The sequence below is a fragment of the Callionymus lyra genome, chromosome 17, assembly GCF_982586985.1.
Source record: "Callionymus lyra chromosome 17, fCalLyr1.hap1.1, whole genome shotgun sequence".
NCBI lineage: Eukaryota > Metazoa > Chordata > Actinopteri > Syngnathiformes > Callionymidae > Callionymus > Callionymus lyra.
Genome location: NC_141834.1, coordinates 732,044 through 758,348, shown reverse-complemented (window position 1 = coordinate 758,348; position 26,305 = coordinate 732,044). Strand labels below are relative to the sequence as shown.

Below are 26,305 nucleotides of genomic sequence, written 5' to 3'. Positions count from 1 at the left end.
ATTTCCGCTATGAGGGAGGGTTCAGCAGAGGAGGGGAGGGAGAAAGAAAGGGAGGAAGTTTATTTAACAAGACTCCAGCCCCGACCGGGACGGGGCACCTAAAGGGTTGAAACTCTGGACAAACACACCCAACAGTAGAGAAGAGCTGCACAGTGACTCAGATGAGCGCACACAAGCACACAAACATGGCTGTGTCCAGTCTGTGCTTCGTGTCCATCTTCTCTGCCATCATGTGGACAGGTTTTGCTGCCAGACTTGGACAACAACAGACAGTTGTGAAGGTAAGCCAAGACCATGAACTGGGCTTTATTTTGGCTGCATGTTCTGGAGTATATTCTTTATTTTTAGAAGCTGGTGAAAAAGAGAATATTTGGGCTACTGCTATCTTTGATCCTGTAGTTCTTCTCGAGTAAAACTTGAAAAAGACTTGTTTGTGAACCACCAGATTAAATTTTAAACTATGTCATGTATTAATCAATTACAAAAATAAAAATCTCAAGTGCTGTGTTTTGACGATCTGGGGGGAAAAAATGTATGATTTGGCTTACATGGGTGTGAGAGCTGGATGAAGAGCATGTGATCCACTTCAAGCGAACTGATGTAGTGTCCTCTATTGAAACAATTAAATTAAGCCCCAGCAAGATTCCCCCGTTATTACAATGCAGTTTAAGAAACACATTATTTTATGACTAAAGCTATTACTTTGATATCTAAAAATGTTGCCTGCTGAAAAGAAAATCTAAAGTACAACTTTTTGGTGGACCTGACAGACATTTCCCTGCTGAAGCGAACTCTGGGGTTAAGTATGTGACCACTAACATAGAGGCAGTGGAGACAGGGAAAAGCCTGTTTGTCACATGACAAATCGTCACACTAGTATTGCACAGAAACAAAAAAGAGAGATGGCCTGACATGAGAGTAAAAAGGCAGGATAAAAAGAGGGTTATAACAAACAGTAAAAGGTTTTTGGGAAGTCAGTGCTCAAAAGGTGGAAGTGTTATTTATCTTTAGTTAATGAATCTTCTGGTTATATGAACACTTGCAGGTTCTAAAATGAAAGCGTCTTAGATGTGCCGTCATGATCATCCACCACGTTAAAAAATCGTATTGAAAAATGAAATCCAATACGAAACATTATGACATTTCTCTTAAAATATTTTCTGTAATGATTGCTTTAATTTTCAACGGTCATGACTCGCGTAGTAGAACTCTAGCTATTATTTTAACAATATTCTTTACCATGAACTGTAACTTTTTTTCGACAACTAGCACGGAAAGTCCATGAGTGTCATGTAACCATCTAACTTATTTAAATCAGTGGATTAGACACAGTGTTTTCACATTAAGTACAAAGAGATTTTTTTAAGAAGAAAAAAAAATGTCAAAAGTCAAAACAGACATTTTATAAAATATTGCTTATTCGGAATTTAATGTTGAGTGTAATGTGATTAAGTAATTAAGTTAAATTTGATGGGAGGATTTTGTAAAGAAAAGTGATTGGTTCAACAAGTCTCCTTGCCCAGCCGCCACCAAAAGTAGGGGCTAGTAATATCTTAGAAAGGGAGGAAGACTAATAGACTCTGTGATAAAAAACTAACATATTAAGATTATTAATACAGTGTTTTGATTCTTTTGTATCTGCTGATTGTACATTCACTTGACATTTAATTCCCATGACCCCTTTGGTCTGAGGAAGTTGAGGGAAGTGTGTGACCCTACTGAGGGTCATTTAGAGAGAGCTAAGTTGTCCTGTTGCTTTGCAGACAGGAATTTGAATCTTTGAGCAATAGACAAACTGACATTATACCAAATCATTTATGTTCGCATAATGTGATAGGATCAGGGTCTGTCAAGATTGAAGGGACAAACTTTGAAGGGGTCGTATCCCTTTATTTTCAGCCTTTAAATGCTGCTTTAGCAAGCTTCCTGGTCCAATAAATGCCAAATGATATTTAATACAAGATAATACTCCTCTCATCTCATCTCAAATGGTGTTGCATTTCTTAGGTTTTTTAGATCTCGTTCTCAGCCACACCTACTGTGTTGACCAGAATTTGAATTTTGGCCCACCCTCAAAGCTCCACTCCAAGATTTAATAAAATCAATATTTAATCTAAAGTCTTAAGAATATCGACTGTTCACATTAGTCTGATCTAAAAACGATTGTTTTGGGTGTTTATGCAGTGACAGATATAGCAGGTGAAAGCAAGTGTGCAGGTTTTCTGTAATAAGCTGTTCCAAATGAAGACATTACTGTCTACTTCCATCTGTCAGTAAAAAACTGAACATCAGCAATGCTGCTGTGCCCTATCCTTGTTGGTTCTAACAAACTGCAAGGAGGTTGCTGGTTTTCCTACTATTTGAGCCAAACTGCATCCTCTCCGGTTGGTATGTGGTTTACTCCCACAGTCCAAAAACATACAGAGATTGATTTAGTACTCTAATTGAGTGGTGGTTTGTCTCAGTGTACTCTGTTAAAGTATGTTTTCCCCTTCCTCTCATCCTAAGAAATGGTTGATACACTTTTTTAAATATATAGATTTGAGTTAACTGAAAAAAAACTTGTTTTTGGTAACTAAAACTATAACCTATAATAAGAACTACGATGTAAAATAAAGGTGTAAAACACTGGTGCAAAGTGGCAAATTGTAAATAAAAAAATCCCAATATAAAGTCTATAATAAAGTCCACTAATGCAGGTGTCAAAGGCTTTAGCAGTTAATAATATGCAAGTTTGTATACAGAATATATATTAAGTGTGATAGGAGATGATGGTTTTTATACCAGAGATACATTCTTGGCATTTTAGCAGATTAATCTCCACACCATCTGCTGCATCTCTGAGGGATCTAGTCTCCAGTGATTCACTGCAGCTGTTGAACCACAGCAGACTGTGTTGCACCTCATAAGTCATCGAGTGTTTAACATTAATGTCGGCTTAATATCAGTAAAAAGTTTAACAAGACTATGACAACAATGAGTTTGTTAGATAGAGGTTTTGGAATGGAAACTAATGGATTTGTTTTTGAGACTGGAATATGTGTTTCTGTATCGTTAACCAAGACAAACATCCAAGCATAGTTGCCAGCAACTGCAAAGCACAGTAATGCATCTAGATGTACAATTTAAAATGTATTTACCCAATTTTTAAACATCTTTATTTAATATGTTGATGGTCCCTAAAACCATGTACTAACAACAAATCCAGTTGCTGTACGGTGATATTTAACGCAAATACAAACAAGTCTAGGCCTCATACTTTCTAGAAACACTGCACTTCTAAAATAATAACGGGTTCTAATTTGTTGAAATCACTTAGCAGTGCTGGGAAGTTGATACTTGGAAGAGTATTCATACAGTACACGACGTTTACACTGTTAAAGAAGCACATTGGATCTCACAGTACAATGTAACTAGCAAAGAAAAGAAAGAAGCACAAATATCTGCTCAATAAAAAAAAGAAACACTTTATTTTAACATGTACATGGTTTGACTCACACAATATAAAAATTAAATTGCATTTAAGAATCAGGAGCTTTTTCAATAGCAAGAAATCTTCAAGTCCTATAATTTGAAGGCCAATGCAGCCCCATTTTTTCATTTTTTTCCAACAAAACCAAGTCTTTGTCCAAATACAGCATGAGCTAAATAGAACGAATAATGTATCTATGTGTGAGGAATGTTGTGTCTGGGGGCTGCTGGGCTCCAAGTGTGAGACAGAAGCTGAATCAAACAAACTGTACTCTTGTGTGTGGTGACCGCCGATTTAAATGTTCAGATGCCCTCTGATGGTGTGCATATTTGTGGGGGCTGACATGCTCCATCTTAAGACCTATTGTTTAATAAATGCGATTTTTGTGATAATGACAGTTGCTTGATCATTTGATTATCTGCAGGTTTGTTCCAGAGGATTCTTCCTCAGCGAAAAGGATTTGTGTTTACCATGTAACTGCAAAGGAAATGCAGAGAACTGTGAGGACATCACTGGTGTTTGTATAGTGAGTACACAATCAGTTATGTTCAGCAAAACTAGAATAACGTTACCATAACAATGTATAATTTTTCAGGACTGCAAGAAACACAGTACAGGAGATTTCTGTGAAATGTGTGAAGAGGGATACATACTGGTTCCTGGTGGACGACCTGTTTGCCAACCCTGCTCTTGTCCACTATCTGTCGCCTCTAATAAGTAAGTTCTGATGTTTATGTGTGTGCTGTGAAACATCTATTGATAAGTATTTGCACTCAGCTTCGCGGTACACTGTGACCAAGGAAGTGGACATCTGCGCTGTAAGTGCCAAAAGGGCTATGCTGGACATTTCTGTGAGAGGTCAGTGCTCAATGGTGAAACTTTTTCTTAGACCAGTCAGCCTCATGCAACCCAAGAGAAACATTGGTTAAAGGTAGATTAAGGTATATTTTTCCTACAGTGCAATCTCCACTTCAATAGCACTCAGCTGATTAAACGCTTAGATTTTATATATATATATATATATAAATATATATTAATAATACATCATTGTCACCTGTGGAACAGTTCTGTAAAACCATTGTCTAATCTCCATTGTTAACTAATGGCCAGCAACTGAATGACAAAACACTTCAGACAATCTTGCGGGCTGAACAACTCGACTTCAACCTCTCGATGCTAAATATACAGATGGAGATACAGAAGGTAATTATTGAGCTTATATAAAAGCAAATTCTAAAATTGAAATGTGAGTTCTTCTACTAGAGCGGGTCAGAATTCTCGCTGCAGAGTTTGGTATTAACTGCAGGCGAGACAGCTCCTTCTTGTTTAGACACGAAAAGAAACTTTTACAATAGCCTGAACGAGAAGACACAAACACAAGGATTATTATGATTAAGTTCCAAATCATGTTGTGACATAATTTTCCTAAGTTTAGAGAATTTTCTATGTTGAAGGAAACAGTTTCTGGTCAGATTTCTGCAGTGTTGTACTAGAGACATGTCTTTGTTGTGGACTCCACACAACAGATCTGCTGATTTAGAACTTATTTGATTGGCAGTTACACTAAAACTGCAACCATAAAGGTATGACGAGAACCACTGTAACACAGACCCAGAACAGTGTATTTACCTGAATCAGCCGACATCATCACTGGACACTTTCAGTAAGGCTGTCTCCGTAGAGTGATATTTTCGAAAGCCAGACTTAAACTTCTCATAGATGTCGCTCTGATCCAGGAACAAAGACAGCTGCTCAGACACCACCTTCTCTAAGAATGGAAGCTTAGAAATAGGCTTGAAATGACTACGGTCAGTCGGGTCTAAGCCTGGCTTTTTGAGTAAAGGCTCCATAATGGCATGCTTAAATGCATTGGGAAAAACCTATGTGGAAAGTGAGAGGTTTTGGTAACCCAGGGGGCAATTACATCAAACACTTTAATAAAGAGCACAGAAGGACATCGGAAGGGCAAGAGGAGGGTTTCTTCTTGCTCACCAGTGCCAAAATATCAGCCAGAGTTATAGGTTTGAAGAAGGCCCACAAGGTGGAGACAAGCTCAGATACAGCAGGGGTTCCACACAAAGGGGGAGGGATTTTCTCTTTGATCAATCTTATTTTGTCAGTGTTTTCACTGTCTCTCAATAATGTATTGCCATCAGCTTCACAGAAGACAAGGGTGATTGGAGCAGCAGCCGACACAAGAGAATTTATCGAGTCAAACAACACTTTGGGTTTTTTTCTTATTTACTGTTACCAGTTTCCGAATGAAATCAGATCTGGCAGTTTCCATCATCTAATTGAATGAGGACATCAGATCCCTGAGGTCAAATCTGTGCAACTCATGTTTTGTGTCTTCCAGAGACGCTCAGTCTTACAACAAAGTCTCTTCAGACAGAGATCTAGATTTGTCCAAGGGCACCGTTTTTTCTGAATTGTCAAGTTCGACAGGTGCCACTTGATCGAGTATTTCAAAACAATGATTAGTGAAACAGTGAATTGAATTGTCCACGTTAAGGCAATCATTGAAGAAAAGACGGTCAAACATAGCAGAAAATCTGTCTGCAGTATCAGCTGAGATAACACGCCTCTGAGACCTAACTTTCAAGGGCTTAGGTTCAGGGATGAAGTCCAGGTTAAACACAACAAGAGAATGATCACACAGATGGAAATCATGTACAGATACATTAGAAATGTCCAGGCCAAGGGTAAAAATTCTAAAATGTGGCCATTTTGGTGAGTGGGTTCACAAACATGTTGCTCAAAATTAGAGGCTTCAGTTAAAGTTAAAAGTTATTTAGCTGATGACGTCACTGAGGCAGTTATAGTCAAGCACAGCGGGACATTTCCAAAGCTACTCCAGTGGTCACGTGGGTTACAGCTGGACCTTGTGGGTAGCTCCGGAGTAAACACCGTATTAAGAGGAGGAAATAAAAACATCTGTCCACCACTCCTGCGCTTTGTAGGCTCCAAGATCTCCGTTGAGGTCCAGGAAAACGGACACACACACACATCACAGGGAGGAATGTAGCGCAGACATCGAGCATGTCTCTCATGACATCAGAGTCCAGCGAGCTAGCCAAAAGGAAGGCTTGTTTTGGTCAGAAACAACATAGTTGAGCAAGAGTACCTTCACCCTTGTTTACATTCATCACATACATAACTGACATCTCGACAAACAGTCCTCCCATACCACCTCAGGAAACCCAATTCTCAAAAGTCAAAATGTGCTTGGATAATGTCCTAGCATAAGGTTAACTAGTTCTGTTTTTGGGTATTTACAACTTGGAGATCTGAGATAGTGTTGATGGCCCTCTATAAGCACATGACCTATTTTTCCATGTTTAATATAAGGATTGTGGCACAAAGGAATGGAAATAGTTTTATTTAAATAAACCTCTTAACCCTCTCTGGTAACTCAAAAGCAAACATGTTGTGTGGCTTATGGGTCAGAACAAGAAAACAATAGTGTCTAAAAACAGTATGACAACCTTTCTTGTCTCTAAGAATAGAATAAGTAGTACCAAAGGGGTCATTCTGGACTCAAACACCTCAAATAGAGGTCACAGCAGGGCTACTCTCTTTGGCCTACTGTACCAAAGCTGATGAGACCTCCATAAGCTACTCTGACCTCAAACAAAGTATACTCTTGTGTGTCTGAAACGCAAGGCCAGGGCCACCTTTAGGAACTGGCATACCAAATAATGTGGACAAGCAAATTGGCATTGGCCTCTGATCCCAATGTAATGAACTGATCCAAAATTCCTGATAAAACCAGAGTAAATATCTGTATAATACTGGATCATGAAATTTGACAATAGTCCTCCCTTAACAAATGTAAATATCATTCATATCATTGTATGAAGTGTGAAATGAATAGCATTGTATATTGAGCTGTGTATGGTCAGGTATCATATCATATCAGTGTATCGCTAGAGCCCCAAAATGTAGAAATTATGAACTACAGTAGATACATCACACATTTGAAGCAAGCCATAATGTACATATACTACTTGATTTTTTTTCCCACCAGGTGTGCTCCAGGTTACTATGGCAACCCAATGTCTGTGGGAGATTCTTGCAAAAAATGTGACTGCAACGGGAACTCTGATCCAAACCTCATTTTCAACGAGTGTCACAATGTGACAGGAGACTGTCAGCACTGCTGGGGAAACACGGCAGGGACCAACTGTGAGAGATGTGCCCCCGGGTTCTATGGTGACGCCATCAGTGCAAAAGACTGCAGAGGTATGTGGCATATACAGTATTATTGGTACAGGTCAAACATTTGGGCTCATTCTAACTTCAATATTGTTGTTGTTGTTGTGACAAAACAGAGTGCAAGTGCAACAAATGTGGGACTTCATCATGTGATGATCGGACTGGAGTTTGTCACTGTAAACCAGGTGCCAGAGGATTGCTTTGTGACCAGTGTGAGGTGAGATCTTGTGACTAGTGATCAGCATCATTTGCAAAATTTAAACAGGACATTGAATAATAATAAATATATGCTACTGAAAATGGTTTTAAAAACCATTATTATTTGTGTATTTCCAAGGGTTCAACTAGGGGAGCCATATAAAGTTGGAGGGAATGAAACTAGGGTATATACAAACAAACAAACATTTGCCCTGAACATACAACACCGACGATGTCACAATCTGTATCAACCTGGCTCTTGCGCCTATTACCAATTAGCTTGTAGGTAGCTAGTAAGCACAAAATGGGCCAGTTTCTGACAAGAAAAAGACCAATGGAGCAGCCCTGCCGTGAAAGATTCTGCTGCAAAAAAAAGCTGGGATCTCACAGGCCTGGAAAATGAAATAATGTGAGGCTATAAAACATGAAGTATGGCTTTACAGCCAAACAGAAAATTGCCATAATTGCCAGACATGCTTCCTAAATAATACACATTTAAAAGTAAATAAAATATAGGACTCTATGCACTCCATGGACTCTAAAAGTTCATTCTATATATATATATTGAAGCATTTGCAATGTTTTGCAAAGGGGGTCCATGGACCTATACTATTGGTGTTTGGGAGGCCTCGATGATGATGAAGTTTGCTCTAGGAGTCCAAACACTCTAGTTAGATGATCAGTGTAAAATCTAGTGATATTTGTTTGTTATAGTAAAACAATTACAATAATTATACTTCTCTTAGGTCAAAACATTTTAACTACATTATTATTCGATAGTACATTATTATTTTTTAGCAAATAACAAAAAGACTATATGTATATACTGTATATACGTTGTTACAAAGTGTATTTTCTTTCTACTAACATTGAAAGTTTATTTAATTTCTGTTAAATACACAGAATTACAAATTAAAGTTGAGTTTAACAGCTGTTGGTGTGATCCTTCATCGGTGAATGTGACTTCTAAATGGCAGTGAGTCTAATTTGTTGTCTATTCATGTATCACAGGAAGGTTATTCGGGTTTCTCCAGCTGTCAAGGCTGTCGGAGGTGTGAATGTGCAGCTGCTTCTCTTCGCCCCACCTGCCATCCCCTAACCCACAATTGTCCATGTCGTCCTGGAGCTGGAGGCCGTTACTGCGAGCGCTGTCTTCCAGGGTACTGGAACTACAGTCCAGCTGGCTGCCAGAGTGAGTCAACATTCTGTTGTGAAGCATGCCAGATCACTCCACTGTGTGGGAGCGTTCCCATGACCTTTTCCAAGATTGAATGCATTTGAGTTTATTTCTCATAGGAGAATCATGTGACCTACTAAGACATGATGTCAGAGCATGTGTTGATCTCTTGGCTGGGAACTTCCTGAAAATGACATCATAACTTCTATGCACATGTTTTGAATGCATACAGTATCCTGCACAGACACACACCACACAAAAAGCAGCTGTGCTGTTTATAAAACCTTAAAAGATTGATGTGTTTTGACAGAGTGCGACTGTGAGAGCAGTCACTGTGACATGCACACCGGCGAGTGTATGCTGGAGTCCTCCACGGTCAGCCTCTGCAACACCAGTAAGTGTAACTGTCTGCACACACTTATGCATTTGTTGAGGAACAATATTGTTTTTGACCATTTGCCTATTGCCTGTTATCAGCTTGTGATGAATGCATTTGGCACCTGATTGGAGACCTGCGGGTATCCAATAAGACTCTCGACCAGCTGAGAGTCGGGATGCTCAACATCTCCACTGGAGCGGCTGCTAACGACAGACTCAAATACTACAACTACACTGCTCACATGCTGCAGGTACCCTTCATTTACATTATGACACCAAATGAAAAAATACTGCTTCAATCAGTGATTTTAAAATGTTTAATTTTTCCCTCAGATCCGCTTTCATGACTGGAAAAATACATCAAACACAATGAAATTGGATACTTCACAGCTGGAGGAGGCCATTGCCGCCTCTGGGGCCAACATCCAACAGCTGGGGAAATCGGTCAATTGAGTTTCTGCAATTTATAAATTATTCTCATTGTCATTATATTGAATTTATTTTAAAGGGAAAATATCTACATGAATGCTTTACTAATGTTTTGGTTGTTGATTTGCTAGGACATGTTCCTGAAGGCGCTGGGCCAACAACTCAATGACAAGACACTTCAGACAATCTTGAGGGCTGAACAACTCGACTTCAACCTCTCGATGCTCAATATACAGATTGAAGGTAATTATTGAGCTTAGATAAAAGCAAATTCTAAAATAAAATTAAAAAAAATTCACTTCTCTTTCACAATGTACATTAGTGGAAATAAAAGATTGTTAAACTCGTTTTTATGACGTTTTTCAAAACAATTTGGCCATCAATATTGAATATAGAAATATGTATATAAAAATAATTGAACCTGCACACAAAAGTCTCTTGATCAATCAAAAAATATTGAACAATTACTGTCAGTTTTGTAAGAGAATACAGTATAGAATAGAATAAATGAGAAATACATGAATGAAAATAGAATAGAATGGAATAGCCATCTGGCAACCATGAAATGGACATGAAATGACATGAAACATGAAATGGACAAAGATGAACAGAGAGAGTGTGACTGGTCACGGACACCAGATTGATCTTTCAGTTCACGTTTGTCCAAATATACAGTTCTACAGATTATCCAAAGTTGGGGTCGCTAGGGCAGTAGAAATTTCCACCATGCTTTAAAAACTGTTTCAATCTGAAGCTCTTTAGTTCTCTAAAGTCCTGTGGTGATCTTGTTGGTCTCACAGAACTCTATGTACCAAAGTCTTTGCTCTAGTGCCAGCTTGAGCTGTTTGATATATCACTACATAGATGTCACTAGGATATCTCCAAGCTTTTAATGCCTGAAAGGCCTTATTCTTTAGCTTTTATGGCCATCGTAGAGTTCTTGTGTTGCCATCCCAACTACCGAGCAACCTTAGCAACTTAGGCCTGCAACCCAATGTCCCCTGTCTAGTTCTGTAAATGATGACAAACACTGGTAGGTTACTCTGTCAGGTAATATATACATTTGGTTTTGCCAGGTTAGAGTGCCTTAGACATCTACTTGCAGTTCAGATGAAACATCAGCAAGGTTAATGAAAGCTTCAGCTTTAGATGTCCTGATGCAACTGTATTAATAAAAATAACAATCTGTTTCAAATATTATTATTTTTTACTGTGTAGATATGATCCATGAATGGGAACTTTATAGAGTGCAACCAGACGTGGACCCAGTGGTGGTCCAAAAGAACACTGAAGTCGCCCAGGAAAAGCTGAGGTGGATGAGGAAGCTCGACCTATCTCGTCAGGAACCTGCTACCACGGATGAAGCAGCAGAAGCCCATGATCGTGAGATTAAGACTATTTTAATTTTCCAAACTATTCAATGATAATATTATATAATAATAATATAATATATTCAATGAAGTCAAAATCAAATCACCATATTTTTTAAAAACTGTAGTTCTTATCCACCCCTGTAAAAGAGATACAGAAGATTGAACCGGTCAAACCATATTGTATATACATATATGTTGTGCTAAATGATAGTCTAAGCAGGTTTGTATAATAATAAATGTTGGTGTTTTGGGGAAACTGATGACTGCTATAAAATTAAAACAGGCACATTTCTTAACAGGCACCCTTAATAAAACATAAAAAAGTTATAGTTAACAGATTATTCTGTGAAATTCTATTGAAAGAATCACGAACACTGGCATCTTTCACAGCACCAGCCTAACTGCTGGGAATGCTGAGAGAAAGAGTGGACAGTTGGACATGATTGGCTCTGAACTAAATCAACAACTTCACCAACAAAGTCGAAGTTGTAGGAATTTTATTAAAAAAGGAAAATAATGAAATTCAGAGTCATACTTGGTCTCCTCTTTTCTGCGAATGTAAAATAAGAAGCTTAAACTGTTACAATGTAGGCATCAATAAGGGTTTAAGCAGCTTATTAATACATCTCCCTTGATACTTTCTATGATGCAGTCCTCAGGCGTGTCCGACAGTTGGAGAAAAAGCTGATGATCACTGGAGGCCGTCTCTTGCCCAGCAGGGAGTTTTTGTCTCGTTTCACCAGCAAGCTTTCCGATGCTCAGATGTTCCTTGAAAAATCAGCCAGGAACAATGAGGAAAATCTGGATCGGAACCGGGCTAATAGACTGAAACAGCAGCGAATAGAGGTTGTTTGATTGTATTCCTTAAACTTATTAACAATAACTTTTGTAATTATGTATTATGTCAAGTTATTTTTTTTCAATTTTGTTTTCCCTGGTGATTGTGGTAAAAGCTTGTTTGCTTTTGAACAGACTAAACACGGTGATTATGTTGAATATCATGAAGTAACCATTTATGTTCACGTTTAACAGCAGATGGTTGACACATTCGTTCTACAACCACATAGATTTACTCTATTTTACCCTAACTGATGATGGTGTTGCACGTCTATCAGGCAAAGCAGCAGAGGTGGGAAGAAGACTATACAGCGGTCAACCAGACTCTTGACTCGGCCAACAACTTTATCTCTGACACTGAAGACACTGCAGCCGAACTGAGTGCTATGATCCAGGTGCGTTTCCATGAAAAATATTTAATTTATATATCTTTTGAAAGCAAAATGTTTGTTTTATTCTGAAGTTTTTAGGAAAAAAAATCGTTCCCTTTCTCCAATTTTTTCGGTTTTATTTGTAAGAGAACACTAGTTTTAAAATGTCTTAACATTATTCCATTATATGTTTCCTATACAAAATGTCACAAATCTGTTGAAGTTCTTAAATTGTTGAACATTAGTCACCCAAACATTTTCCATGTCTAAGTTCTTCAATATGTGTGCACAGAATGTAACCACCTACTATGCTGCTATTGATGGAGCCAGTGATAAGCTGATGGAGAAAACTGTACGGCTCTCCATGGCCGACACTCACTTGGTCCAGAGGGCTATGGAGCATGCAGAGGACCTGGAAGAACAAGCCTATAAATTAGAAGAGTAAGCTGCTGATCCATCACACAAACTGAAACAAAAAAATCTTTAATCTTTTCTTTCATTCAAATATTTCTACAAATCTTTTTTAATTTCACCATTCATGTTTGTTCAGCTGATCAAAACTCCAATAGCCAATCAGGAATCAAATATATCTTATCTAAATAAAATAATTTCTATTAATTAACATGATTTATGTTATGTATTTATTTTGTTAGCATTCCATCACCAGTTACAAAAGATAGCAAATTTAATTTTTGTTGTTGTTGTGGTTCACATTGGACCGGATGGGACCAGAGCTGTACAGCCTGCATTTATATGTGTTTAGGTGAGTAATCTTTGTTTTATTTACAAAGATTTAATCTGTGGATTCATAGGTTTATTACTTACATTGTTAGTTTAAACTTGCTCTATACTACCAGTGCAGCTCTAGTTCCCTGCCAAGAGCTTATGATAACAACATCAATGTGGCCTCTAGGAAGTAGAAACCTTGAAAGGACCAGGCTCCAGGCAGGCAGTCTCAAATGTTTATAATACAAAGGTAAACAGACTCCAGTGGGGGGAGAAGATACAGAGGAGAGTAATGGGGAGAGAAGTTGACGTGGTTAAAAGTGAGATTACATGGGTCTAGGTTAGATCAAAATTAGACATTTGGTCATTAACAGACGATTACAGTTTTTCATTCAATATAAAATCCATTAAAAGGCCTTTCCAAAAGTTGATGTTGACGTTTTTCTTAGTCTTCCAGTTCAAAAGGATTGTTTTCTTGCCTATATTTAGGCAAGTTAACAATATGGTCTGGGTTTAAATCTACAATATATAGCTGTTTATAAAAGTCCTTAAATACTTTATTAATGTCTTCCTGTGTGTGAAAGGATTTTCCAATACTGTCCTTTATAATGGAGATTGTTGATTTTGATTTTTCTCGTTTAATTTGATTTGCCAAATAATTAGTTGATTTGCTGCTGTGCTGGAGTTCAGTTAGGCGTAGTCTTTGGTGGCGTAGAAGCTGTATCGCCCGACGAACCCTTTCCTTTACGTCCCATGTTTCTTTGTCCATAGTAAAGGTTATCAATTAATTCCTATAGTTGCTCGAGGGATTCCGCAATTACCTTTTTCAAATGATATCGCTGATATTCATATCCTAGTTTGTTTTCTTTTAGTGACAGGGGGCCGCCATGTTTTAGTCACTCACATCGGCGTCTCCTGAGAATGGCAGTCCTCGCTCAAGGCATCATCTCCCTCTTACCATGATTTATAATTTTATTAACATACATACATTTAAGCAGAAATCCCTCTAACTGTTAGTATCCAGGTAATATTAAATTGTGTTTGAAGCTACCCCTAGAGTCGCAGTAGTGTTACTGCAATGTCGTTAATCCTAAATTTTCAAAAAACAGGAGAAAAGCATCTGGATTTATCTTACTGGTAAGTTCAAAAAGTCTCTCAGTAGTAACCCTGTCTCTGACCCATTGCTGTATAGTTTGGTGGTCACATGACACTCACCGTCACTCTGGGTGGATCATCCAGAGAGAGTTCTACTACATGAGACATGACAGAAAAGATGGAAAACATTATAAATGTGTCAAAATGTAACTGATGTTGCTAATAAATGTTACTGGTATCTTTTGGCAGGCGTCTGAGAGAAAGTGATGCTAACGGCTTCGTCCAGAAAGCGATCAGTGCTGCCAACGTCTACAGCAACATTCTCAAGTACATAGACGATGCCAACATTACTTCCCTGACAACAATGCACTCTGCTCAGACAACTGAAGATGTAGGAAGAGAGTTTATTATCATTTACTTCAACTGTCCACTCACCACTCATCTTTTCCTCATTTTCCAGACTGTAAATGTCATTGACGAACAGCTGAGTGACCTGGTGACCCAGAGTGACCACGTGTTCAAAGAGTCAGTCACTCTTCATTCTGAAGGATCAGGTGTGTGCCATACCTCACCATAGAAACCAAAACCAGATCATTTAACTAAATAATATCCCTGACACAGAGATAGAAGCTGAGGTGCTGGATGAGTTCAAATACATAGAGGAGACCAAGGAGATGACGGAGGTTAATAGCCAGAAACTTAAAGAAATATTGATGGATTTGGGCGGAATCCAAGGAGGTAAGTAATATGACTTATTGAATGTTTGTTACTCAAGGATTCTCCACAATCGGAAGTGTCCATTGAAGGAAGATATAACCAATCGTCCAGCATTTATCTTGTTTATTCAACATGCCATAAAAGATAAGACAGGAGCCACAGAATGCAATAGAAGATCTTTCTAGCTCTAAAATGTGTCTTAAGAGTGTCTAGTTTCAGTGTTCACATTAAATATTCTGATAGGTATATTTTGAGAAAAAGTTTGAAGGCACACGGCTAATCACACCAGACCATTTTGGTCTAAAAGACATCCCATTTAAACTAAAAACGTTGTTAACAGACCCTCAAGATGATCAGCCCTCATGGTAATCTGTACATTGTCCACTTTAGTATTTTCTAGAGTTTAGATAGACATGGAAGAATAGACTTATGTCCATAAAGGTTTAGAAAGAAACAAAAACATATGTGATGGGAGCTGAAATTATTTGAGATGATCTGATCCAGCTGCTTTTTCTTTCTTTTTATTCCAACCAACATACTTCACTGAAAATGTCATACTATGCTCGTAATCTGAAACTAGTTTGCGGAGAGATTTGGAAATGTATCACAAAGGTCAGCTACTGAGATGTCAATGTTAATTAATGAAAGCAGACTGTGTTAGAGTTATTTCAGGCAATTTAACGACACAGAGGTGCATGAGCGCCATGTTATTTTTCAGTTAATTTATTTTCCATTACCATTAATTCAAGAGACATTCTGTTTAAATAAGCGCAGAGAAAAATAGTTCCCAGCGAATCACAACAAGCAAGCATTTGGCAACAGTGGGGGGGAATAACTTGCCAGAAACAGGAATGAAACTTGAGTAGAACCAGACTCAACCAGTGTGAATGCTGTAACCAACTGGTAGTAAGAAGACAAACAGGGGGATGGAGATAGGAGAGGGAGGAGAGACCAGAAAATAAGAAAGGATGCTGACTTTGGTGGCACTATCAAGGCAAGGTTTAGAAGATCCTTGACCCAACAGTCTGTTAGGGATGCTAAGGGAAAGGTGGAGAACAAGGCCTACTGGGGAGAGGGCAAGTTATAAATGTACATGTCGTGCAAAACCTCTATATATTCCCAGGTGGCCTGACAATTACACGTCTCTAGGAAGTTATTTCCTTTCTTTCTAGTTTCTAATTCTAGTTTCTGTTTTCTTGACATAAACTCTCCATTACCGTGCCTCTTCATTTGTCATTCTCACCAGATGTTGCTATACTGTCCCTCCCACCCCTCTCTTAGAATTTTTCCCATACATACAATACTCCCTAGACTCTGATCAACATTCTTCTTTTCCTTAACCTCCTAAGCCTGCTCCATTTGACCTTGGGCTTTGCCTTTACTGTCTTCCTCTTCTTAGTTTCTAACCTACATGTCTGTGATGATTTTGTCTCATCGGACACACCTTTAATCTTCAATTCAGACTTCCAATATTGCAACACTGGAGGAGTAAAGACAAATAACTTTCTGGAGACAGTGCTCAGGAATCTCTGCCCGCCATAAAATTAGTGGAACTTTACCTCTGTCTCGACAGTTATCCTAGAAACATTATTGGCTGAATATAAGCTTTCCAACATTTTGTTGAACATTGTTTGCATATTTAGTTACACTAAACACAAATAAGGGTGATTAATGTTTCTGTGTTGGTATTATTAAATAATAAACTGGTGATGTTTCTAAGAAGGAGCTTTCCTCTGCAGGTAGGACATCTAAGCGGCTGGAGTTAAGCGTGGATGTGTCAGAGGAGACATTGAACCGTTCATCCGAGGTTCTTCAGACCATCACTCCTATAAGCAGCAAGGTGGAGGAGTGGGTTGAGAACATGCGCAACGATGATTACTCCACCTCTGCTTATGACCAGGTAGTGGTCTCAGCGGGGGAAGCAGGTATTATCATTTCTGAAAACGAAACTTCTCTGTAATATAATAAATCAAAAATCTCACTATCTTGTGCCGTTCAGTCACTGCAGTCTTATCTTGTTTTCAGTTGCTAGATTGAATGTTTTGGTGCCTGAGCTGCTGGAGAAGCTGAAGGTTGTGGAGGAGAAGAAGCCTGTTAACAATGTTACTACTAACATAATGAGGATAAGAGAACTGATAGCTCAGGCCAGAAGCGTGGCAAAGAAAGTAAGTTGTGTGAATAAAGTGTTGTTACAGCTCCTAATGGTACTATTGTATAACTTAATTGGCTAGCTGAATTGTACACCTGTAATCAAAACCACCTGAAGCAAGACCAAGGCGCTAAGAACACTGAAGAATGTAAAGACCAAGACTCTTGGGATCAATTTGCATTTTTGTAAACATCTCATTTTTTGGTTATACTCTTAATAATCACAGCATCAAAGATTAGAAAACACTCAATCCTTTTATTTACAATCTACATGACTTTAGCATTAGACCACTACCAAATGATTCTCTGGGATGTCCTGAAAAATGAAATGAGGTTTAAGTCTGTAGGTCAATCATCTGGGAATATACCTGTGCCAATAAGGAAGAAACAAACAACATAAATGGAAAAACCTTGTCATCTAGCAAGTTCACGATTTTTACAATCTCTTAAAAGCCTGTAACAACGAATCTGACCAAGAATGGTCTGAATAATCACATATGTACTAGTACCAAAGTAAACAAGGAGAAAGTTACTTCAATACCTACCTTGGCAATTTATATTATTGAATAATTGCAGTTTCATAATTCTACATTACACGTTATTGCTAAGCTACATAGATCAGGTTGAAAAGTCATACAATAATTGTTTTCATGTCATATTTTGATTCTAGGTTCAAGTGTCCATGACGTTTAATGGTCAGTCCTCAGTGGAAATCCATCCCCACGAAAACCTTGAAGACCTGAAGACCATGACAACCATCAGTCTTTTTCTTAAGGTGGACCCCGACAAGGATCCCATTGAGGACAGATTTATCCTTTATCTGGGAGACAAAAATGTAAGTATGTAAATGTAATGGACGCCAGTCTGTCACAGGGCCCACAAAGACATACATTCATTAACACACATACACACTCATAACTACAGACAATTTCCCCAAGTTTCCAACCAACCTCTGTATGCTTTTGGTTTGTGGGAGGAAACCGGAGTGCCTGTAGTAAACCCTTGCAACATGGGGAGAACATGCAAACTCAATTGGAGCAGATTGTGCTCTCTGTTATGATTCACGCTTAATTATTTTGTTTGCCTTCAGGGCAAGAAAGATTACATGGGACTGGCCATCAAGAATGATAACCTGGTTTTCGTGTACAACCTTGGTGGAGAAGATGTGGAAATCCCCCTGAGCTCCAAACCTGTCAGCCAGTGGCCTGCGGTCTTCAACTACATCAAAGTAGAGAGGTACCCCACATAACATAATTTACTACTAATTTATATATATAATTTTTTAACAGTATTGATATTTGGAATTAAAGGCCTCCTGAGCATGTAAACGGATTGGTGCTGCTCAGATATTTTTACTCCTATTGCAAGCTATTGCATCACTTGAAAAATGAAAATCACAATGATCTGCTAACTCCTTGTAAGCTAAATCATGTCTCAGTAATTGAGGGACTTCATCAGAGGGTTACTGCTGGTGTCACTTGTCTTATTTAGCTTTAGAGAACACCTCAGCTTCTCTGCCAAGCTACATATTTTCTTATATAGTATTTCATTATTGCTCTGTGGGACAATGCTTGTGTTACTGTGCATGAATATACACCTTGGAGCTTTTAACCACATTGTACATTTATAAGCCGAAGTGTACTTTCGTATAGACCTTTATTGTATTTATTGTATTTTTACAAAAAGACTCAAAAACTAAATAAGCTGTACAATGTACCCCGATACTTAGAATCATTGTTTATTTGCTGATTTCAGGCTGGGACGATATGGAAAAGTCTACCTGACAATCCCTAGCCAAAGCTCCACATACGAGCAGAAGTTTATTCAGAAAGGCGAAGCTCCAGGCACGGACTCCTTGTTTGACACTGACCCTAAGGATTTAATTTTCTTTGTTGGTGGTGTACCTCCAGATATAACGGTAGGTAGTTTCTGCTTTATACACATCAGTGTTTGCTATTGTTGGCCGAATACATTAACTATCTGATTGGATTCCAGCTGCCACCTCCCCTGAGTCTGGCACCCTTCGTTGGTTGCATGGAGTTGGCTTCTCTAAATAACGACGTCATCAGCCTCTACAATTTCAAAAAAGTACACAAAATGGATGTTGTGGCATCCCCACCATGTCCGAGGTACACCATTTCACCCACTTCTAACTTCTTTAAAATACATTAAAGCATTTTGGTTATGCTGTAAATATTCAAATAAGGAAAGCTCAAACAACTTTTGTAAATGTCAATATACAATGAGTAAATCCACATTTTTAAAAGACAATATCATTCATACTTTTTTGTTTCAGATACAAACTAGCTTTCTCTCTGAGCCGAATCGCAAGCTACTTGTTTGATGGAAGTGGCTATGCACTCATTAATAATATCGAGCGACGGGGCAAGTTTGGGGTTGTTACCAGATTTGACATCTCATTAAGGACCGTTGCGAACAATGGTGCTATATTCCTGATGGTCAATGAGGTAAGTCCATTATTGACGAGCATGACCTTTGATAATCAAAGGGAATATAATATTGACCATTATTTCTTCCCAGGACAAGTTCTTCCTCCTTGAGATGAAGAACGGATTCTTACGCATAACTTATGACTTTGGCTTCAAAAATGGACCGAAGGTTTTAGAAAACAACTTGCCGAAGCTACAGATCAACAACGCCCGATACCACGAGGTAGGTTTCTCATAGTGTAATAGTTTTACCTTAGCTACAGTAAGAGCTGTTTCAATTGTGTTGACAGGTGTCAGTCATTTACCATCAGTCAAAGAAGGTGATTCTTCTTGTGGACAAAAGTCATGTCAAATCTATGGAAAATGCCAAAGCCACGTTGCCTTTCTCGGATATATACATCGGAGGAGCTCCCTCGAACATACTCAAATCCAGGTGACAGAAACTAGTAGTGATGAAAACACACTTATTGAAATCACTGTTGTAATTTTTGGGAATTAACCAAAAGGTAAGGTAAGGTAAGGTAAGGTAAAACTTTATTGATCCCTCAGGAGGTCTCCTTCGGGAAATTGTTTTTTACCAATAGCCAGCAATTTTTCATAAACAATAAAAAATAATACATAAAAAATAAAATAATAAGAAGAACATAAAGAGGAAGAACAAGATGACACAATCTAAGTCTAAAGACAAAGACAAAGAACATAGGTCAAGGAAAGAAAAACAACAAAGACAAAGGATACAAAGATTAACATTTAATAGCCCGAGGGATGAATGAGTCCCTGAGTCTATTTGTTTTGCACCAAAACAACTCAAATGTAAATTGAATTCCTTTATTGGGGTTATTTGCACCTCAAATATCAATAATAATGTTTATCTACACCTTCGTATATTCATTGTATATAATGACCATCATGCTTCCCTTGTATTTCATTCTTTATATCGAAATGTTAATATGGCCTCTTCTTTCTACATTAAAATAGAAATAGAAAAATGCACTACAAATGTGTGAATTTAGCATGCATTTTATTCGCTCACAGAGCAAATGTTTTTATGACACGGTATTTATTATTTAAAAGTGTGGTATATGTCTGTGGACCATATAATTCAAATGACATGATCATATCTCTACAGGCCAGAGCTGGAATCTGTAGTTGGCCTGAAAGGTTGTGTGAGAGGTTTCCAGTTCCAGAAGAAAGACTTTAACCTCCTGGAGGAGCCTGGAACCATCGGCATCAGCAGTGGCTGCCCAGAGGAGTCTTTTGTATGATTTTACATCCACACAGAGAGACTGTCACACATCTCGCACATAGCCAAAACCTTTTATTTATTATTTTTATTAACCTTCTCAGTAACAAAGCTGTTCACCACTAAGAACCCCCAAATCACCAACCATTTCACTTCTTGTTTGATCTTAGCTAACTTATCTCCAAAGAGGTGCTTTATAGAACTATTTGTCTTATCCTGACTAACTTTAAAAGTGTCGTATAAGAACAACATATTTAAATGTTCTAGCAAAACATAATAAACAAAATAAAGTATATTAGCGTTTTTATTATTTAAGTGCCAGTCTGTGGAGACCGGGGGTCACCAACTTGGTTGGTGACCCCTTGTGTTGACAAATCTCAAGATACACAAAGTTAAAGTAAAATATAGTTAACAGCACTTAACAATATGACTCTTTTAATCATTTCAATATTGTTGTTGTGTGACAGATGTCCCGTAAAGCGTATTTCTCTGGAGAGAGCTACTTGGGATCTACAGCGAAGATCAGTCCATTTGAAGACTTTGAAGGTGGACTTTCGTTCAGAACCCTGCAGCCCAGTGGACTTCTGTTCTACCATACTAAAGGGGTATGGCTGTAATTTATATTATTTTATAATATCGTGGTAAAGGAATGCAATTTTTAAATAGGAAATACAGGAGAAAAAACTATTGTTAAAAAAAATCAATATGTTGTTTTGTTTAAATGTCATTTATAATCACATTTTTATTCCCTCAGTCTGATGAATTCGTTGTTTCTTTGGAGAATGGAGCAGTAGTTCTCAACACTAAAGGAACACGAGTCAAATCACACAAGAAACATTACAACGATGGACAGATGCATTTCCTAGTAACAAAGATCAACGCTGGGAAGTAAGTATTTGGTCTACTATCAGAATCAGAACAGTATAGGAATTTATCTCACACAAAATGGGTTTACAAGGCTTTTCTTTGGACTCAGACTCTGTCATGTTAACAGATTAAACCATTGCGATGTTGACCAATACACACAACTGTCTGGACCATTCATGCAATTGAGATTTCATATTCGTCTTAAAACATTTTTTTGAAAATAAATTCAACTCAAAAGAATGAAATCACGTTTTGAGCATGCATACATAAACAATACAAAATTGATACAAAAACTATGGGATCAAATGGAGGCAGAGTCATGAAAGACAGTCATAAATCAATCAACAGAATGACCAATGAGGTTAGGGAAGAGGCTCCATCAACTGAGTGGTTGCTGATGATGACGGGATTTGTAAGTTGAGCTGGGTAAGGAGAACTTTAGATGAGAATAAAGGCATGTAGCATCAGGTATTGGCAACAGTCAGGGTTAATGTATGATAGTAAAAGTAACCGTTAGAGTGAAAGGAAATTTTTTATAAAACATATTATAAAACTGCTATAATGGTCACTTTAGAGACAGTAGCTCTGACACAAAGAATAGGAGCAGATTTATAGAGATTAAGATGATTGTCTTTGTCAGTGGGACTAGAAAGGATGAGATTATAAAAAAAAGTATATTCGAAATGGCGAGTTTATTTGGAAAAGACTGTAGACAAGGTTGGGGAGGCCAGATGGTTTGATCACATGGTGATCAGAGAAGAGACGATGAGATGAGGAAGACATCCACGTACTTTCACCTTGCGCAATCATGAGAGTGACGGGGCTTGACATACTTTCTCCTTGCTCTTGCCACTCCCTCCCTACGTTTTCAGAAAAACATGGCGGCAGTGCAGACTAAAAACACGCACGGTGGGTTGTGACCAAGGCTCTAGGGAGAGTCCAGTCACCCTCGTGACCTTGTTCTTTCGCCAACTACTGAAGACTTGTGACCAAAGATGAGAGTAACATTGAATGACCAAAATAGAGTTTTTTGATTCAAGGCTCCGTCCTTCCCTCACTCGTGAACAAGACCCCAAAATAGCATCCCAATGTGAGACAACTTGACCTAAAGAGTTTTGGGAAGGCATTTCCCCTGTCATCCAAGAGGCTCCTTTCTTCAGTTCCCCAGAAGGATAGATACTGTACCAACTCCTCAGACCAGTCATTGGAATCAGAACCTACACAGACAGGACCCAAGACAATTGAGCGTCTTTACCTGGGGATGGGTCATGGCATGATGAGTACTACACTTATTTCTACAAAACTTTCCTAAAAGCTCAGTTGTTAATAAACAATTCCAGCCATCCACATACACATTTAAAATGCCACAAACCATACTTTCACCACTAAACAGTCTGTGTTCACTCTGAGGGATTTGTTCACAAAAGAAAGATTGTTTTTGGTGCCAACATTTGACCACAAAAGAATCGACATGTGTACATGGTTTTCCTCATGAAGTAAATTATATTTTTCTGGGATTTTCCTCTGGCAGGTATTCATTATTAGTGGATGACAAAGACAAGCAGGAGAAAAAACGACCAGCATCAGCAGTTGTGTCCTCCTCAGCACCTTCAGAAGAAAGCTTTTATTATGGCGGATCACCGACCAGCAGTGTTAAGAACCTGACCGGGTGCATCAGTTATGCCTACCTCAGCAGGTTTGAGTTTTAGATTCTATCTTCTGCGTGATCTTTACCCTTACATGGATGTTTGAGATGATGAGAATTAGCTCAATAAAATGAAACTGTTCTGTATATAACGTAGTACATATCCACTACTGGTCAAGATTGTAACCTCAATTTCCCAGTTTTTATTGAAAAGTATTCAGTTTAATGTCTGATTAAACTCTTGAATGGAAAAAAAGGATTAACAAGCAATTGGAGTTAAAATATAGATTCATGATGACTTCAAATACAAGATATTCTAAACTTTGTCTCATCATTTTAACACTGTATGTTCTGTAAGACAGTGTCTTTTGTTTGATAATGTCTGACTTTTATATTTTCTCTAAAGACAAGACAGAGACATTGAGCCAGAGGACTTCCAGCGCTACACAGAGAAAATCCAGACCTCCCTTGAGGACTGTCCCCTGCAGGTTCCTACAGAAGCAATGCTTCAAAGAGGATCACAGAAGGTGAGTTGGATTACTTCTACCTTTCATGCTTTTGTCATCATAACCTTGATGAAATCCTTTACAGATGAAGAGGGAGAAGTCCAGCCTGGCTTTGGCAGGTGTACAGAGTGATGACCCAGAAGTCGATGATCAGACCTTAACAACTTGCTTCCACTCAACACTTCCAAAAGCGGCACCGCAGTCGTCTTATTACGGTGGTTTCAACCACAGCAGACACCACTATTCTGGTCTCACAGAGTCACGAGACAGGTAAACTACTTTTGCAGAATAAGTTATTTGAACTTCACCCTCTAATTCACACCGTCCAAACTGTATGTGTGTGTCTTACAGGTTCCAGCTCTCTCTGTCCTTGAAGACACGCTCATCTTCTGGACTTGTCTTCTACATCTCTGATATTAAAGAGGAAAGCACCATGTCTCTATTTCTGGAACATGGGCAGCTGGTATTCATGTTCTCTGTGGGAAATAAAACGGTCAAAATCAGAACCACAGAGAAGTACAATGACGCACGATGGTACAATGTGAGTCATTTGACAACATAGCTAACTTAACATAGCATAGCATAGCTGACAAGCTGAGCAGGGGTCGGCCATTTTTCAAAACATTTTGTTATCGCTTCTCTTACAAAAGGTTGTTTGCTTCCGTAATGGACATGTTGGTCGACTGATCCTGAACGGGATTTTGGTGCTGGAAGATCTGGTTCCAAGTGGTGACGTCTCCTGGCAAGTCAAGTCTCCCCTCTTTGTCGGAGGAGTTCCACCAGAGACCTCTCCAAGACATATGCCGGTAAAATCAAAGGCTTTTGTTAAATTTACTGCCTGATTTAGACAGATATCTTTGAACAATGATCGTCTACAACTCCTGGTACTTTTTTGAAACATTTATTTATTTCAACCTCATCTTGTCAGATGTGGTTTACAAACATTCACACACATACAATCATACACAATATGATGAAAGGAACATTAAGAAGTTGATAATATTGATTTGAATAATTCCTTTAAAAAAATGTTTTATTATTTCTTATAATGATCCAAAAAGCCCCCCTAGTATAGCGAAGGAAATGGGATGAAGAAGTTCTTCACCAGATTGTCCTAATGTAGATGATGATCACGAGTTTGATCATTTTGTAACTTTGGAGGGTGAACTTTGAAAAGGAATTAGGTCACCTCCATCATACAGTTAATTTCATGGCCAAAGCGTTTAAAACACTTTATGCTAATGCGAAGATGTCTAATAAAGATTAGAATAAAAAAATGTCATCATGAACATCATTACCACATTCTAAAGTGTTGAAGATTTGAACTTCTCTGCAGAAAAACTGTGCGCGCAGCTTCGATGGATGTTTGAAGGATCTTCAGCTGGATGGAAACTGGTTGCAATCTGCGTCTGAGGTGTTTGGAGTCACTCCATGTTTTGACGGACAGTCAGAGAAAGGGACATTCTTCTCAGAAGATGGAGGCTACGTCATGCTAAGTAAGAACATATCGTCATTACTAAGAAGTCCTTATCCATAATTTAATTGAAGTGGAGTTGACTTGTGTCCTTTTCACCCTCCAGATGACGAATTTGATCTTGGACAGAGTTTTCAGCTGGAGGTTGAAGTGCGTCCTCGTGTTGCAACTGGGTTGATACTGCACATCCAGCAACCGGAAGCTTCTTTCAGCATCTATGTTCATCAAGGAGCAGTCAGTCTTAAACTCTGTAGTTCTACTGGTGTCGTCAGATACTGATGCTGAGATCACACTCTTGTTCTACAGGTGCTGCTTCTTGTCAAAGACAAAACCCGAGAGTTTGTCACAAAAGTGTCTACAGTCTCATGTGATGGACGTTGGCACAAAATCACTGGTGAGTACTGACTGACAAAAAGGATCTTTCATGATGTTTTTTTTTTGAGAAGTGATGAGTGCATACCTCCACCATGCAGCTCTTTGACTTTTAAAAAACCACAACACACACGCATTAGACCAGTGTAGTGATGGGTTGATTTGTATCTGGCACACAGTGACCAGAGACGCTGACATTCTTCATCTGGATGTGGACTCAGAGGTCGGTCAAGTGGAGGCACCACTGTATCTAAAATCCACGGTGATGTTTGTGGGTGGAGCACCAGGTGAGACCAATTTAAAATTCACTTAGTTCTTCAGGAACCTAATTTTACTTTCCACTGTTGTAGAGCGGATTCTTTCAGAAGATTCTGTCACCAGGAAGTCCTTCGTGGGTTGCATGAAGAACCTCCGCTTCAATCAGACCCACATGAGCTTTAAGAGAGCTGCTGCAGTCAATGGAGCAGTCAGAGTGGGGGCCTGTCCTACAGTGTGATATTACAATTATCCCTTTCTCTTCTCTCTTTCATATTTAGACTGTTTGCCTAAAAAACTTCATAAGAATGGAGAAATGAATAAACCTTTGCAATTTGTTACGTACATTTAATTGAC

General features: G+C 38.5%; 1 protein-coding gene across 1 annotated transcript; it reads left to right on the top strand.

The window, feature by feature from the left end:
• On the top strand, positions 1-26,286 carry lama4 (laminin, alpha 4). The gene is made up of 40 exons (XM_087812831.1): positions 1-281; positions 3,897-3,998; positions 4,068-4,189; positions 4,250-4,330; positions 7,500-7,714; positions 7,804-7,904; positions 8,897-9,077; positions 9,373-9,456; positions 9,540-9,691; positions 9,774-9,884; positions 10,001-10,112; positions 11,088-11,252; positions 11,895-12,088; positions 12,358-12,474; positions 12,743-12,891; positions 14,521-14,662; positions 14,732-14,825; positions 14,893-15,009; positions 16,728-16,913; positions 17,014-17,153; positions 17,807-17,971; positions 18,227-18,372; positions 18,892-19,054; positions 19,132-19,265; positions 19,433-19,604; positions 19,678-19,809; positions 19,877-20,019; positions 20,716-20,845; positions 21,297-21,434; positions 21,584-21,717; positions 23,228-23,392; positions 23,748-23,868; positions 23,933-24,117; positions 24,199-24,388; positions 24,498-24,653; positions 25,184-25,343; positions 25,428-25,555; positions 25,628-25,715; positions 25,873-25,980; positions 26,044-26,286. The coding sequence occupies exons 1-40, from the start codon at positions 162-164 to the stop codon at positions 26,187-26,189; spliced, it is 5,589 nt and encodes a 1,862-aa protein (XP_087668957.1). The 5' UTR covers positions 1-161; the 3' UTR covers positions 26,190-26,286.
• The last annotated feature ends 19 nt before the right edge of the window (positions 26,287-26,305 follow it).